This window comes from Bombina bombina, chromosome 7 (genome assembly GCF_027579735.1).
Source record: "Bombina bombina isolate aBomBom1 chromosome 7, aBomBom1.pri, whole genome shotgun sequence".
NCBI lineage: Eukaryota > Metazoa > Chordata > Amphibia > Anura > Bombinatoridae > Bombina > Bombina bombina.
In genome coordinates, this window is record NC_069505.1 from 295,679,884 (window position 1) to 295,696,558 (window position 16,675).

At 37.5% G+C, this 16,675-nt stretch overlaps 1 protein-coding gene across 6 annotated transcripts in view; it reads left to right on the plus strand.

The window, feature by feature from the left end:
- SLMAP (sarcolemma associated protein) overlaps window positions 1-16,675 on the plus strand; it is a 494,984-nt gene that overhangs the window by 282,723 nt on the left and 195,586 nt on the right. For all 6 annotated transcript variants that reach the window (XM_053720860.1, XM_053720859.1, XM_053720862.1 and 3 more), the window contains exon 4: window positions 13,168-13,204. In XM_053720860.1, the coding sequence (XP_053576835.1) occupies window positions 13,168-13,204 (37 nt within the window). The remainder of the gene's footprint in view (window positions 1-13,167; window positions 13,205-16,675) is intronic.

The window sequence follows — 16,675 nt, forward strand, 5'->3', positions numbered from 1 at the left end:
CATCTTAACATCTATCCCAAGATGGCGCCTTCGGCAGCACACAGAAAACCACCGGCGGAAAATCTGCATGCCGCTACAGGACCTCACTCCTTGTGAACAGGAAACGTCTCATATCACCCTGTTGAGTCTGGACTTTACAAGATCAAACACAGGCTTGCCGAACCAAGAAACCACCGGAGCCTCATATAAGCCTCCGACGATCACGTCTCCAGGAGTTGGAAAAAAATGCTAACTCTAGGCAAGTTGCAGATCCAAATGACGTGCCTTGTACACGGGCGGATTACAACCTTCATGGAGATCCACCGGAGGTATTTAATATGAGACTTTCTCCTCTCATCATTACTCAATCCCGGCAGGCTAGCTTCAAAGGAACATTTAAACTAATTCCTCACCAGCGAATAAAACCCTGGGTCTGAATAAATATGTACTCTAAATTTACTACAAAGCTATTGGTAAATCGTTAAAGGCACTGATTTAATGTTATATTTTTCTACTTAGCACTCTACTTTGTCTTCTAATATTGTAATATTTTTGAATGGTGTTTATGTTCTACATGGGCATCTCAGCAAGTTGCAATATATTATAAATAAACTTGATCTCCAATCAGTTTATATCTTCACATTTAGCTATGTTTATCTCACGAAAAATATTACTCATACATGGGGAAAGTTATCGGATGTTGAAGCTACCTGAATGTAATCTTCTGCTACTCGACGTGGTGATGTAGACGTTCTCTATTTTAGTTTTCTTTTTTTGTACCTATATATTATTATGCACTCATTGGTGGGAGACTGAAGCGGCAGCTTCCATACACTCTACTTGCAATAATATAGGTGATAACTATTTACTGAGGGCACTAAGCTTAATGAGATGTCTGTTTTTTCCTATCCTAGAGGTTTTGTGGGGGACCTCAGGTTTGACATAACAAATAGAAGGGCACAGCAGATGTTGTTATTGTGTCATTAGATTATGTAGTAATACATTAACATGAGCCTCTCCTCTGGGGCTAGCAGCCGAAGCCGCAGGTGAGACACCAACTATAAAGCATCTAGCAACGCTTATCAATATTTGTGCAACTTGAATGCCTTTTACTGCTCACTAGAGGGGATTTGTGTACACCAATTCTTTAGAGAATCAGTAGATATACTCTTACTGATTTAGCATCACTGCTCAAGATCACTGACCTAACACATTGCTATGCAGGTAGTATATTAATAAAGGTATTGAAGCTTATTGGAAAATATGTAATTCCCCTCTAAATTTACCTTGATTTGGTTAGATAGACCACTAGATATTCTTAAGTTTAAATTGCACGTAATATAGCTTTTGACTTAGACCAGTTCTGGCTGATGGGTCCTCTAATGCTAAAGATAATACTAATCTAGTACAATGTTGGTTTAGGACACATCTGTCTGTTTTTGTGTTTTGACATTTGACCTCCTGAATATTTTTATTCTGCAATAAAAACGTCCAAGAGTGACCCACATAATAAGCAGGGGTAGAAAAATGAGGGAAGATCTTTCTTTTCTTTTACGTACACTTCAGTATGCCAAAGCCTTGTTTGTTAAAGATGTATAATATTACCACTTGAGGCCTTGTATGTACCTCATACCATTTTTTTTGTATGGATATTTTATTTTCCTCTATAAAAACCTATACCGGTTTGTGTGTGTGTGTGTATGTATATATATATATATATATATATATATATTTTTTTTTTTTTTTTTTTTTTTTAAAAAGACACAAATCAAAATGAACTTTTCTGATTCAGAAAGAGCAGCAGTTTTAAGACACTTTCCAATGTACTTCCATTATCAAATTTTGCACAGTCTTTTTATATTCACACTTTCTGGGGAACAAGCTCATACTGTGCTCACAGGGTATACGTATACTAGTCTGTGATTGGCTGATGTCTGTCACATAATGCAGGAGGCCGGAAAATGGGGGAAAAAAAAAATTTGTCAGGGGGAAAAAAAATCTGCTTATTTGAAATTTGAAAATGCTATTGTATTGACTTTTTATTATGTACTTGTTAAAGGGATATTAAACCCACATTTTTTCTTTTATGATTCAGATACTTTCCAATGTACTTCCATTATCAAATTTTGCACAGTCTTTTTATATTCACACTTTCTGGGGAACAAGCTCATACTGTGCTCACAGGGTATACGTATACTAGTCTGTGATTGGCTGATGTCTGTCACATAATGCAGGAGGCCGGAAAATGGGAAAAAAATAAATTTGTCAGGGGGAAAAAAAATCTGCTTATTTGAAAATGCTATTGTATTGACTTTTTATTATGTACTTGTTAAAGGGATATTAAACCCACATTTTTTCTTTTATGATTCAGATAGAGCAGGCGTAGGAGATTAGTTACTATTACTATACACTACACAAGTTTACAAAATGTGGTACAAATAGATGTGCTTAATTACGTAATGAAGTGTAGAATAGCAGTTTTTTTATTCTCGTTTATCTTTGTATTGCTTTTCTAGAATATATATTTTTTTTTTTTAAATGTAACCCTTTTACTGAGTGTTTGTCATCTGCACAATGCTTTTAGTGCGGATGACAAAAATGTTGTCATCCTTGGGGGGGGGGGGGGGATTCCGCAGCTCATCGTTTCCCACGCCGCACTTACTGGGGCATTGGTATGCGATTTAGGGTATTGGCATTGCATGGGGAATGCACAGATGCCATTGACATCACCATGCATGTGCGTGGTGACTTAACAAAGCCCTGGATTTCTGGAAATGTCAGGCAGGATTGGGGGGGGGGGCGCTACGTATTCAAACCCCTCAATCTCCACTCCCTTGAGCCATTTAAAAGGTAATCACTTCCTTTTTCAAGCAATTTGTGTCTTGGAGTTAAAGTATGAGCACAAGGTAGAATAAATAAACAGTTTAAAATACGCTTTACACGTATATCACCTGGTATACATAAATGGGCATTTATTTGATTAGAGGCTCATGGGAGCTCCTATGTGCACAGCAAAGCTATAACTGTACCCAAAGGATCTCATTTATATGAGGAAACCCCTTTCTTTTTATTATGGAGTTTAAATAAAAAACAGATGCACTATTTCTAACCTTGTCTATTAAAATGTGAATATATATTTAAGAGGAGGCCTTTAGGCACTTATAATAGGCTATCGAGACCCCTTGGTTTAAAGCACAGAAGCCCCTATATGTTGTAATAGCCACGTAATTACCTGGAGTGAATAAATGTCAGTTTATTTATGAGCCTTATGAAAGCCCCACGTGCACATCAAAACTATATAACTGTACCCAAAGGACCTCATGTTTATGAGGATAACCCCTTCTTTTCACTACAGAGTTTAGAAAACAAAAGCACATGCAGTTGTTTGTTAGAATAGTAATTAACATATACATTTGAAAATTTTTCACCTTTTCTTTAGTAGAGCTTTCACATGATCTATCTATTTATCTATCATGAACCTGCTGAGTTTGTTAAAAAAAAACAATAAATAATGTGTGGCTTTCTTACTGCTAAATGACCTGCCGTAGGGCTTTAATCATGCAAAAATAAACTTGCATGTTATTTTTAGACACTTTTGAATTCACTTCTGTTTCTAAATGTACTTTGTTTTCTTGGTGTCCCTTTTTGAAAGAGAGTAAGCACATACCCTACACTAGTGGGAGCTAGCTGCTGATTGGTGCCTGCACACATCTGTCTCTTGTGATTTGAATTAAAGTGAAGGTAAAGTTTTCTTACTTTGAAGACGTCAATGCATCAATTAATAGTAGAAGAAGCTTATCGCTAAGTTTTTTAATATTCTTTAAATATTTTGATAGCTTTTAAATATATATTTCTTTCATGTAATTAGCAAGAGTCCATGAGCTAGTGACGTATGGGATATACATTCCTACCAGGAGGGGCAAAGTTTCCCAAACCTTAAAATGCCTATAAATACACCCCTCACCACACCCACAAATCAGTTTTACAAACTTTGCCTCCTATGGAGGTGGTGAAGTAAGTTTGTGCTAGATTCTACGTTGATATGCGCTCCGCAACAGGTTGGAGCCCGGTTTTCCTCTCAGCATGCAGTGAATGTCAGAGGGATGTGAGGAGAGTATTGCCTATTTGAATGCAATGATCTCCTTCTACGGGGTCTATTTCATAGGTTCTCTGTTATCGGTCGTAGAGATTCATCTCTTACCTCCCTTTTCAGATCGACGATATACTCTTATATATATATATACCATTACCTCTGCTGATTTTCGTTTCAGTACTGGTTTGGCTTTCTACAACATGTAGACGAGTGTCCTGGGGTAAGTAAGTCTTATTTTCTGTGACACTCTAAGCTATGGTTGGGCGCTTTTTTTATAAAGTTCTAAATATATGTATTCAAACATTTATTTGCCTTGACTCAGGATGTTCAACATTCCTTATTTTCAGACAGTCGGTTTCATATTTGGGATAATGCATTTGAATCAATCATTTTTTCTTACCTTAAAAAATTTGACTTTTTTTCCTGTGGGCTGTTAGGCTCGCGGGGGCTGAAAATGCTTCATTTTATTGCGTCATTCTTGGCGCAGACTTTTTTGGCGCAAAAAATCTTTTCGGTTTCCGGTGTCATACGTGTTGCCGGAAGTTGCGTCAATTTTTTGACGTTCTTTTGCGCCAAAAATGTCGGCGTTCTGGATGTGGCGTCATTTTTTGGCGCCAAAAGCATTTAGGCGCCAAATAATGTGGGCGTCTTATTTGGCGCTAAAAAAATATGGGCGTCGCTTTTGTCTCCACATTATTTAAGTCTCATTTTTCATTGCTTCTGGTTGCTAGAAGCTTGTTCTTTGGCATTTTTTCCCATTCCTGAAAATGTCATTTAAGGAATTTGATCAATTTTGCTTTATATGTTGTTTTTTCTCTTACATATTGCAAGATGTCTCATGTTGCATCTGAGTCAGAAGATACTTCAGGAAAATCGCTGCCTGGTGCTGGAACTACCAAAGCTAAGTGTATCTGCTGTAAACTTTTGGTAGCTGTTCCTCCAGCTGTTGTTTGTATTAAATGTCATGACAAACTTGTTAATGCAGAAAATATTTCCTTTAGTAAAATACCATTACCTGTTGCAGTTCCATCAACATCTAATGTTCAGAGTGTTCCTGATAACATAAGAGATTTTGTTTCTGAATCTATTAAGAAGGCTAGGTCTGTTATTCCTCCTTCTAGTAAACATAAACAGTCTTTTAAAACTTCTCTTTATCCAGATGAATTTTTAAATGAACATCATCATTCTGATTCTAATGATTCTTCTGGTTCAGAGGATTCTGTTTCAGAGGTTGATGCTGATAAATCTTCATATTTATTTAAAATGGAATTTATTCGTTCTTTACTTAAAGAAGTCCTAATTGCATTAGAAATTGAGGATTCTGGTCCTCTTGATACTAAATCTAAACGTTTAGACAAGGTCTTTAAATCTCCTGTAGTTATTCCAGAAGTTTTTCCTGTTCCTGGTGCTATTTCTGAAGTAATTTCCAGGGAATGGAATAAATTGGGTAATTCATTTACTCCTAAACGTTTTAAGCAATTATATCCTGTGCCGTCTGACAGATTAGAGTTTTGGGACAAAATCCCTAAAGTTGATGGGGCTATCTCTACCCTTGCTAAACGTACTACTATTCCTACGGCAGATGGTACTTCCTTTAAGGATCCTTTAGATAGGAAAATTGAATCCTTTCTAAGAAAAGCTTATTTGTGTTCAGGTAATCTTCTTAGACCTGCTATATCTTTGGCGGATGTTGCTGCAGCTTCAACTTTTTGGTTGGAAACTTTAGCGCAACAAGTAACAGATCATGATTCTCATAACATTATTATTTGGTTCTCAGTTGGATTCTATTATCTCAACTGTTACTGGTGGGAAAGGAACTTTTTTACCACAGGATAAAAAATCTAAGGGTAAAAACAGGGCTAATAATCTTTTTCGTTCCTTTCGTTTCAACAAAGAACAAAAGCCTGATCCTTCATCCTCAGGAGCAGTTTCAGTTTGGAAACCATCTCCAGTCTGGAATAAATCCAAGCCTTCTAGAAAAGCAAAGCCAGCTTCTAAGTCCACATGAAGGTACGGCCCTCATTCCAGCCCAGCTGGTAGGGGGCAGATTACGTTTTTTCAAAGAAATTTGGATCAATTCTGTTCACAATCTTTGGATTCAGAACATTATTTCAGAAGGGTACAGAATTGATTTCAAGATAAGATTTTTTCTTTCCCGTGTCCCAGTAAACCCAGCGAAAGCTCAAGCATTTCTGAAATGTGTTTCAGATCTAGAGTTGGCTGGAGTAATTATGCCAGTTCCAGTTCTGGAACAGGGGCTGGGGTTTTATTCAAATCTCTTCATTGTACCAAAGAAGGAGAATTCCTTCAGACCAGTTCTGGATCTAAAAATATTGAATCGTTATGTAAGGATACCAACATTCAAAATGGTAACTGTAAGGACTATCCTGCCTTTTGTTCAGCAAGGGCATTATATGTCTACAATAGTTTAACAGGATGCATATCTGCATATTCCGATTCATCCAGCTCACTATCAGTTTCTGAGATTCTCTTTCCTAGACAAGCATTACCAGTTTGTGGCTCTGCCGTTTGGCCTAGCAACAGCTCCAAGAATTTTTACAAAGGTTCTCGGTGTCCTTCTGTCTGTAATCAGAGAACAGGGTATTGTGGTATTTCCTTATTTGGACGATATCTTGGTACTTGCTCAGTCTTCACATTTAGCAGAATTTCATACGAATTGACTTTTGTTGTTTCTTCAAAATCATGGTTGGAGGATCAATTCACTAAAAAGTTCATTGATTCCTCAGACAAGGGTAACCTTTTTGGGTTTCCAGATAGATTCAGTGTCCATGACTCTGTCTTTGACAGACAAGAGACGTCTAAAATTGATTTCAGCTTGTCGAAACCTTCAGTCACAATCATTCCCTTCGGTAGCCTTATGCATGGAAATTCTAGGTCTTATGACTGCTGCATCGGACGCGATCCCCTTTGCTCGTTTTCACATGCGACCTCTTCAGCTCTGTATGCTGAACCAATGGTGCAGGGATTACACAAAGATATCTCAATTAATATCTTTAAAACCGATTGTACGACACTCTCTGACGTGGTGGACAGATCACCATCGTTTAGTTCAGGGGGCTTCTTTTGTTCTTCCGACCTGGACTGTAATTTCAACAGATGCAAGTCTTACAGGTTGGGGAGCTGTGTGGGGGTCTCTGACAGCACAAGGGGTTTGGGAATCTCAGGAGGTGAGATTACCGATCAATATTTTGGAACTCCGTGCAATTTTCAGAGCTCTTCAGTCTTGGCCTCTTCTGAAGAGAGAATCGTTCATTTGTTTTCAGACAGACAATGTCACAACTGTGGCATACATCAATCATCAAGGAGGGACTCACAGTCCTCTGGCTATGAAAGAAGTATCTCGAATTCTGGTTTGGGCGGAATCCAGCTCCTGTCTAATCTCTGCGGTTCATATTCCAGGAATAGACAATTGGGAAGCGGATTATCTCAGTCGCCAAACGTTGCATCCGGGCGAATGGTCTCTTCACCCAGAGGTATTTCTTCAGATTGTTCAAATGTGGGAACTTCCAGAAATAGATCTGATGGCTTCTCATCTAAACAAGAAACTTCCCAGGTATCTGTCCAGATCCCGGGATCCTCAGGCAGAGGCAGTGGATGCATTATCACTTCCTTGGAAGTATCATCCTGCCTATATCTTTCCGCCTCTAGTTCTTCTTCCAAGAGTAATCTCCAAGATTCTGAAGGAATGCTCGTTTGTTCTGCTGGTAGCTCCAGCATGGCCTCACAGGTTTTGGTATGCAGATCTTGTCCGGATGGCCTCTTGCCAACCGTGGACTCTTCCATTAAGACCAGACCTTTTGTCGCAAGGTCCTTTTTTCCATCAGGATCTCAAATCCTTACATTTAAAGGTATGGAGATTGAACGCTTGATTCTTGGTCAAAGAGGTTTCTCTGACTCTGTGATTAATACTATGTTACAGGCTCGTAAATCTGTATCTAGGGAGATATATTATAGAGTCTGGAAGACTTATATTTCTTGGTGTCTTTCTCATCATTTTTCCTGGCATTCTTTTAGAATTCCGAGAATTTTACAGTTTCTTCAGGATGGTTTAGATAAAGGTTTGTCCGCAAGTTCCTTGAAAGGTCAAATCTCTGCTCTTTCTGTTCTTTTTCACAGAAAGATTGCTAATCTTCCTGATATTCATTGTTTTGTACAAGCCTTGGTTCGTATAAAACCTGTCATTAAGTCAATTTCTCCTCCTTGGAGTTTGAATTTGGTTCTGGGGGCTCTTCAAGCTCCTCCGTTTGAACCTATGCATTCATTGGACATTAAATTACTTTCTTGGAAAGTTTTGTTCCTTTTGGCCATCTCTTCTGCTAGACGAGTCTCTGAATTGTCTGCTCTTTCTTGTGAGTCTCCTTTTCTGATTTTTCATCAGGATAAGGCGGTGTTGCGAACTTCTTTTGAATTTTTACCTAAGGTTGTGAATTCCAACAACATTAGTAGAGAAATTGTGGTTCCTTCATTATGCCCTAATCCTAAGAATTCTAAGGAGAAATCATTGCATTCTTTGGATGTTGTTAGAGCTTTGAAATATTATGTTGAAGCTACTAAGACTTTCCGAAAGACTTCTAGTCTATTTGTCATCTTTTCCGGTTCTAGAAAAGGCCAGAAAGCTTCTGCCATTTCTTTGGCATCTTGGTTGAAATCTTTAATTCATCATGCCTATGTTGAGTTGGGTAAAACTCAGAGGATTACAGCTCATTCTACTAGGTCAGTTTCTACTTCCTGGGCATTTAGGAATGAAGCTTCGGTTGATCAGATTTGCAAAGCAGCAACTTGGTCTTCTTTGCATACTTTTACTAAATTCTACCATTTTGATGTGTTTTCTTCTTCTGAAGCAGTTTTTGGTAGAAAGGTACTTCAGGCAGCTGTTTCAGTTTGAATCTTCTGCTTATGTTTTCATTTAAACTTTATTTTGGGTGTGGATTATTTTCAGCAGGAATTGGCTGTCTTTATTTTATCCCTCCCTCTCTAGTGACTCTTGCGTGGAAAGATCCACATCTTGGGTAGTCATTATCCCATACGTCACTAGCTCATGGACTCTTGCTAATTACATGAAAGAAAACATAATTTATGTAAGAACTTACCTGATAAATTCATTTCTTTCATATTAGCAAGAGTCCATGAGGCCCACCCTTTTTTGTGGTGGTTATGATTTTTTAGTATAAAGCACAATTATTCCAATTCCTTATTTTTTATGCTTTCGCACTTTTTTCTTATCACCCCACTTCTTGGCTATTCGTTAAACTGATTTGTGGGTGTGGTGAGGGGTGTATTTATAGGCATTTTAAGGTTTGGGAAACTTTGCCCCTCCTGGTAGGAATGTATATCCCATACGTCACTAGCTCATGGACTCTTGCTAATATGAAAGAAATGAATTTATCAGGTAAGTTCATACATAAATTATGTTATTTGTTTACTGTTTCCATGAAAACTCCTCCCAACCACTACTTCCTGATTTTCTTTGCTGTGACGTATAGAACGGTCCCACCCGCTCTATACGGATCTCTAAAGCGCGTTCACGATGATTGTCACTAATGCGAATCTGCGAATTCTCCAGCTACTGCGCATGCGATACTCTGAAATCCATAAAAGCAGACGATGTAATGCGGGTATTCATAATAAAATCGCGAAACTGGAGTGCGCTTTGATTCCAATATGGATAATAAAACTATAGCGCATGCGCAGTTTAAAAAGGAGGCGGGTGACGTAGTTTGACGGCCGCCTAATGGCCAGAATTTCAATTGGATGTTTTCAGAACGTGATCCAGTAAAGAAAATTTAAAAAAAAAATTACGGGTTGTATTGGCTAAGCTTAAAAAAATTGTTTCATTAAAACTTGATGAATGAAAGTCCTATTTATTTGGGACAAAGAATGTAATTCCAGATTGTCAAATAGGTAACTTTACCTTCACTTTAAGCAAATTTGATAATAGAAGTAAATTTGAAAGTTGATTAAAATTGTATGTTCTATATAAATTGCAAAATAAAATGTTGAGGTTTCCTGTCCCTTTAAATATGAACAGCATTTAGAAATTCAAAAACAGCTCAGCACAGGGGTGTAAATGGCCCAGCAGATAAAGGGTTAAATGAATGCCCTTTTTGGTGTCTGTAAAACCCCTGCCAAAGTGGTTAAATGTTTAATGTCTCTTGCCTTTGAGAAGCAGGGCACAGCTGGCCATTGGTGGATAAGTCATATGCCACTCATATTGGATTAATGCCAACGTCCTTCTCAGGGGTAGGAATGCCTTTTACCTAGGTGTGTAACTTTTCACTGTGTTTGATGCCTTTATTGGTTTTTATTTTCTAGGAAATCCGTAGAGTGCTCGATGTATAAGCCTGATTTAGTCAATTTCCAAAATCCTGTAGGACCCAACAGAGTTATCAGTGATTTAAAGCAACAATGTTCTCATAAAAGTTTATTGTACTCAAAGGATCTATAGGAACACCTTTTATATGGGCTAGACTTTCTTTAACACCCCCCACAGCGAAGGTTGATATTTGCTGCTGCCTCTTGTTAAGATACACTCTAGCAGGATTTTACTGTTAAGCAAAATCCAGGGGGAATACACCTGAACCCCCCCCCCCCCCCCGTGACCTCTGACCCTCTTCACTCTCTAGATGCTGCATTACATTGTTTGCCATTTTATTTTCCGAGCGCTTTGCAACTTTTTTTGTCATTTTTTTTATATTAGAATTCCCCTTTACCTTGGTAAAGTAAATATCATAAAACATTTATCTATCATTGTTATTCACTATCCACCCTCCAGGGGTTGGCAAAATAAGAGTTGGTACTAAGGAGCCAGTCTACTTTTTTATGGAGCAGCTAATGATGTGTGTATAATAATAATAATAATAATTAAAGAGTGTGGTGCTACAAATAGACATTTAGGTGCTTTGACCTCTGGTATTGTCAAACCCTATTATTCTTGCATTACGTTAGCTGCATACATCCCAGATTGAAACACCCTACTGCACACATTCAGAATAGTAGCTGTATTTGTCGCTTTATATGGGGCATTAAACTCAGTTTTGTCTGTGCATAAAATGTTTCAGCAAAGAAAATAACACGATGCAATATACCTTTTAGGTTTCATTTTGCCTGCTTTTGCTGTAAAATACAAAATGTTCGACCCACTTCCTCCTTGAAAGGTATGAGCCCCCTCCATTAAACTTTGATATGGTGGAATTTACCTGCCCTGCAACATACTAGACAGTGATTGATTAGCTCAGGTCAGAAGCTTAGTTATGTTTTTACTTACGTGGCCACTGCTAAGGAGATCAGGAACTGATGAACTGCTCTTGATTTTCAATGACGGTGTTAAATTATTTCAAAATATTTCTTTTGCAATGCTGTGCTTAAAGGGACACTAAACCCTTTTTTTTTTTTTTTTTACTTTCTTGATTCAGATCGAGCCTGCAATTTTAAGCAACTTTCTTTTTTACTCCGATTATCATTTTTCTTTATTCTCTTGTTATCTGTATTTTAAAAAGCAGCAATCTAAGCTAAAGAGCTGGCCCATGTTTGGTTCAGGACCCTGGATAGCACTTGTTACATTTAGCCACCAATCAGCAAGCGCTACCCATTTTGTGAATAAAAATGGGCCGACTTCTAAGCTTTACATTCCTGCTTTTCAAATAAAGATACCAGGAGAAATAAGAAAAATTGATAATAGGAGTATTAGAAAGTTGCTTAAAACTGCATGCTCTATATGAATCATGAAAAAATTTGGGTTCAGTGTCCCTTTAACTGTAGACAAATGCCGTGAGTATAATGTCCCTTTAAATTATCCATAAATGTGTTATGTTCCTTGGTCTCCTGGTTTCGGATTAATTAACAAATATGCATGGAAAGAATCAGCGTGTTGTCATCACAGCATTGTGACTAAGGTTTCCCATTTATAATTGGCAACCCTTGCAAAAATTTTTTATTTTATCTTATTTAGACAGACAATACAATTTTAAAGTGCACAACTCTATTCTCTCCTAGTCAGTGGGAGATTCACAGACAGTCATCCTGGATCCATAGAACTAAATAGATTTGTATGTCTCTTGTTTTATCAAAACTGTTCTGCTTCTTGTTTATGGGACAACCCGGCATTCTTGCCAAATGTCAAGGTCGTTTTTAGAATTTTCCCAAATGATTCTTTTATCCTGTAAGTCCTGCTGTTTGCAGCTGCACAAATCTAATTGTCACTTTGTATGCAACGTGTGCACAGGTGAGTTTGTGTAATGTTCTGTGACGTATTTTTGGCAAATCTAGTGATGTGAATATGATTTTATGATGATTTTGCAAATGTTTTTCAATATTTTTTAGGAAAACAGACTTTTTGGACAATAATGCAGATGTTAGTCAAAATAGAAATAATATATATTTGTATCAATGTAAAGTATCACAATACGCAATAAATTTACTTATATATATATTTAATTTCTGGTCTGTTTAATAATGATCCTAAAGAATTTTACATTAGCATATTAGCTGTTTTAATCTGTCTGCTATAACACCTTTAATAATAGTTTAGTGCCTATTACATTTTTTTAAACTTTATAAATAATAATTTTAAAAAAAAACTAGTTTACCATAATAATTCTACCTTTTTTTTTTAAAGTTAAAAACTGACAAATAGCAGGTGTCTGTAAATTGTATGTAATTGCTTAAATAAGAGAGTGCACAATGCAGAAGAAACACCATAATAAAACATGATATAGCTTGTTAAGACTTTGTGTGTTAAAATAAATCAAAGATCTCCACCTTTAACCATTTAGTGTCTTGGCACGTTAAGAATTAAGCAGCTTACTCTAAAGAACCGCAGTAGGAATTTTAGTATCTCAGGAGGTTGTGTTTTATGAGTGGGGATTTAGAAAAAAGATGGCCTGGACAGAGTTAATTTTTTTTCTTCCTGCGCTGCCTCTCCCTTTGAGATTCAATGTGAAAGTCGAGCAAATCCAGTTAAATATTTACAGGACCTGTGCCAAGGATTTCTGAACTCTTGCTCTCTGCATTTTGTACAGTATTTTCTCTCCAAACTTTGATCCATTTTTTTAATTCTTTCGTTCTTTCTTTTTAAGTGTGATCCAAGCTCCACTAGCCAGTCCGGTTGACAAGGTAAGTTGATTCTGACAGTATACAGATGTATACAGGGTGGGACCTTTAGATCCCCCCCCCCCTTCCTGTCACTGAGGCAGTGACGTAGCTATGTTAGTGTGTGTGGTTATGAAATGGAAATTATATGCTGTTGATTAAAACAACACTTTGCTGGGTCTTTTAGAAAGCAATAAGTTGCTAAAAAAAACAGTCCACAGCAAAATATTTCTTTCCTTTTATTGAAGTAATGTTTTTTTTTACCAATATGTAATGACAGACATTGTTTGTTTGCCTTTTTGTAGTGTTTTACCTGTGTACCCTTTTGAATGTCGTGTGGTGTGGCTTCTTTTTCCATAACAACAACTTTATTTTAGTACCAAGTTTTTATGTTTTCCCAAACCTTCAAAAAAATTGTTTTATTCAAAAATACATTTTTCAATACTTTGACATGTATAATAGTATATTACTTTAAAGAAAATAAAAAAAAATTGATAACATATATATTTGGTTATGAAGTGAATGTGTCCAGATAAAATGATTTGTTTAAAGACAGATTTCCACCTATTTATATGTATTCACCATTTGTTGAAAATGCACAATGCTCAGACAATGCGACAATGCTTTGTCTGGCTTTTTTTTTTTTTTTTTTTTTTTTTTTAAATGTTTTATTATCTATCTACATGTGTGCACACTTACACACACACGTGTGTATATGTGTGTGTATGTATGTATATATATATATATATATATATATATATATATATATATATATATATATATATATATATATATATGTGTGTGTGTGTGTGTATGTATGTATGTATGTGTATATATATATATATATATTCATTAAAATTATGGTGGCGATAATTCTGAGATTAAAATCCTTCATGTCTCAAAAATAAATCAATATAAATGGTTGCATAGGAAACTAGCACATCTAAAAGCAAGCTATATAGTTATTTATATATATATATATATTTGACATGCATACTGATTGGGAACAAAATAGCATCCCTGACTTCATGGTTTTTGCAGGGAGTCAGGGACTATTCCCCTTAATAAATATGCATTCTGTAGGAAGCATTGTGACATTGTGGAGGTTTAAATCTGCTGTCCATTATATGCAATACATCCTTTCTTAAAAGAAAAAGTACATAAACCAGGGCATAATGCTGCTTTTAAAATTAAATTATAAATATCCGGTAATTCATGTTTGTGTACAAGTGATACATAGATATCAAAAACATATTGACTCTTGAGGACAAATATTTTATTGGCTGTTTCGAACACGCCTCTAAAAGCTTGACAAGTCAAAAATCTGTGAAGTTTTGAAATGGGAAAAAAGTACAACACTTTAAGCTTAGCTTCTACCTAATAGATACCATGTGGGATGTCATGAGAACTGCATTTTTAAAACACATGCGAGTTGACCTTTTGTTAAAACAGTACGTTTTACTGTATAAAGAGGTTGTTCTATTGTATATTGTTGCAAAACATACATTTTCTTCTTAAATGGAAAGAGTCCACAGCTGCATTCATTACTTTTGGAAATAAGAACCTGGCCACCAGGAGGAGGCAAAGACACCCCACTCAAAGGCTTAAATACTCCTCACACTCTCCTCATCCCCCAGTCATTCTTTGCCTTTCGTCCCAGGAGGATGGCAGAGAAGTGTCAGAATTTTTAATTTTAGTTTTTGTCTCTTATGGAGGGTAATATTCTTTGGCATGGGACAGGGGTTTTAAGTAGCCCTGTCAGTCTCTCAGTGAGGGCTTGGATGAAAGTTAGAGGCCGGAGATGCAGGGAGAGTCTTTCTGCAAAACCATCCCGACTCATATTAACAGCTCCTCAAGCAATCGGCGTTGTCGAACTTCGCTCCGCTGTTTGCTTTCTTCTCTCAAGTCCATGGCGGAGATGATGCTACTATCCGTCACATTTGAAAGGCTGTGTTCCTGTTCCACGACGTAGATTCCGATAAGATCGTTTCATTTTACTTTATTCATCAATGTACTGTAATGTGAATGTTTTCCCGAGAGGCTACCACCTTGCGGGTCTAACTTATCATAAGGGTCTCAGTGTGTCTCTTGTAGTATCTTGGAATTGAGGGTTAATATCTCCTGAGGGAGGTTATTGAACAGGGGGGTTTATAATCATGTTTATGTGATTCAACCTGCTTATGTGTGATATTTATGGGCTCCTGGTTTGGAACATTGAGGCCTTTGGAAGTGACGCAGCCTTTTGGTTTGGCGTGCTTTTTTGTACTGTACGGTTCACCTTGTGTTCAGGCGTGGTTACGTTCCAATTTCCATTACCGCATTCCCGAACTATAAAACTTTAGTCCATATTTATATATCCTCTATCCAGTTATGGAGGATTCTGATACTGAGACTATTAGGATTTCAGATTCTGTGTCCAGTGACATATCCGAAGTAGCTTCATTGACACATGTCAACCAGTTTTGTTCCGTATGCCATTTCAGAGCGCCTAGATCCTCTAAGTCGGGGAATCAAGGGACTGCTGAGGCATCCGCCTCTGGGGGTCCTGTCCTCTTAGAGGCGAGTTCCCTACCAATTCATACTTCTACATATGCTGGTAACCCAGTTTCTGATTTCTCCATGATTCCCCCCCCCCCCCCCCCCCCCCCGGAGGTTGCAGCACATTTTCGCTTCCACATAATGTTGACGATTGTATGTCTGCAGAGTTCAGACGTTTATTTGAGAATGTGCTTGTCCCAAGCCTTCCACCTTGGGGAGGGCTTCTACAGTTCCCCGCAGGTGTAATTGTCCCTAAGTGTTGTGCCTTTCGTTACAGGATTGGGCGCCTTCGTATATTGCTCAGACATGTTTTTCAGTTATTGAATGACCCTATCGTTACCAGATACAGCGATTTTCAGTCTGCTAATTCGAATAGTGCACTTCATTAGACATGTGGGGCTGAAGTAATCTCCTGATTGTCATTTGTTTGAGATCTTTCCCAGTTTTTGAAAGATAGTGCTCCATTTGGCTGGTCCTGCGGGTAGGTCTGTGTCTTTTTGGGTGTTAACCTCCGGGTTGTCTTATATTTTATTTATATCCGATGGGATGTCTTTTATTTGTTTTTTGTTTTCTTCGGGAAACTTCTGGGATTGATACTCTTTATTACTACTTCGTAAGTTGTTTTGGACATGTTAGTCCTATGTTAAAAATGTCTGTTTTCTGTTTTTTCCCCTATGAGGGAGCATTTATGCAGCTTGCTGGTTAGGACCATAGGTGCAGGCTGGTCCTGTTGGGTTCGTTCGGTCTTGCTTCTGTTCAGACACAGGGCGCTGTTCTGCTCGGCTGGTTCGGTAGAAGCGCAGACTGCTCAGGTTCTCATTGTTTTTCATGTTCAACTAAGCATTCAAGGGGACCTGTGGGTCTGTGAGGTGGGTAGGATTGTTTCAGTCCTTATAGCTTTCAGTCATAGATGGCTGGGCAGGGGAGTTTTCTTCTGCGTCACTCTATCTGACATCT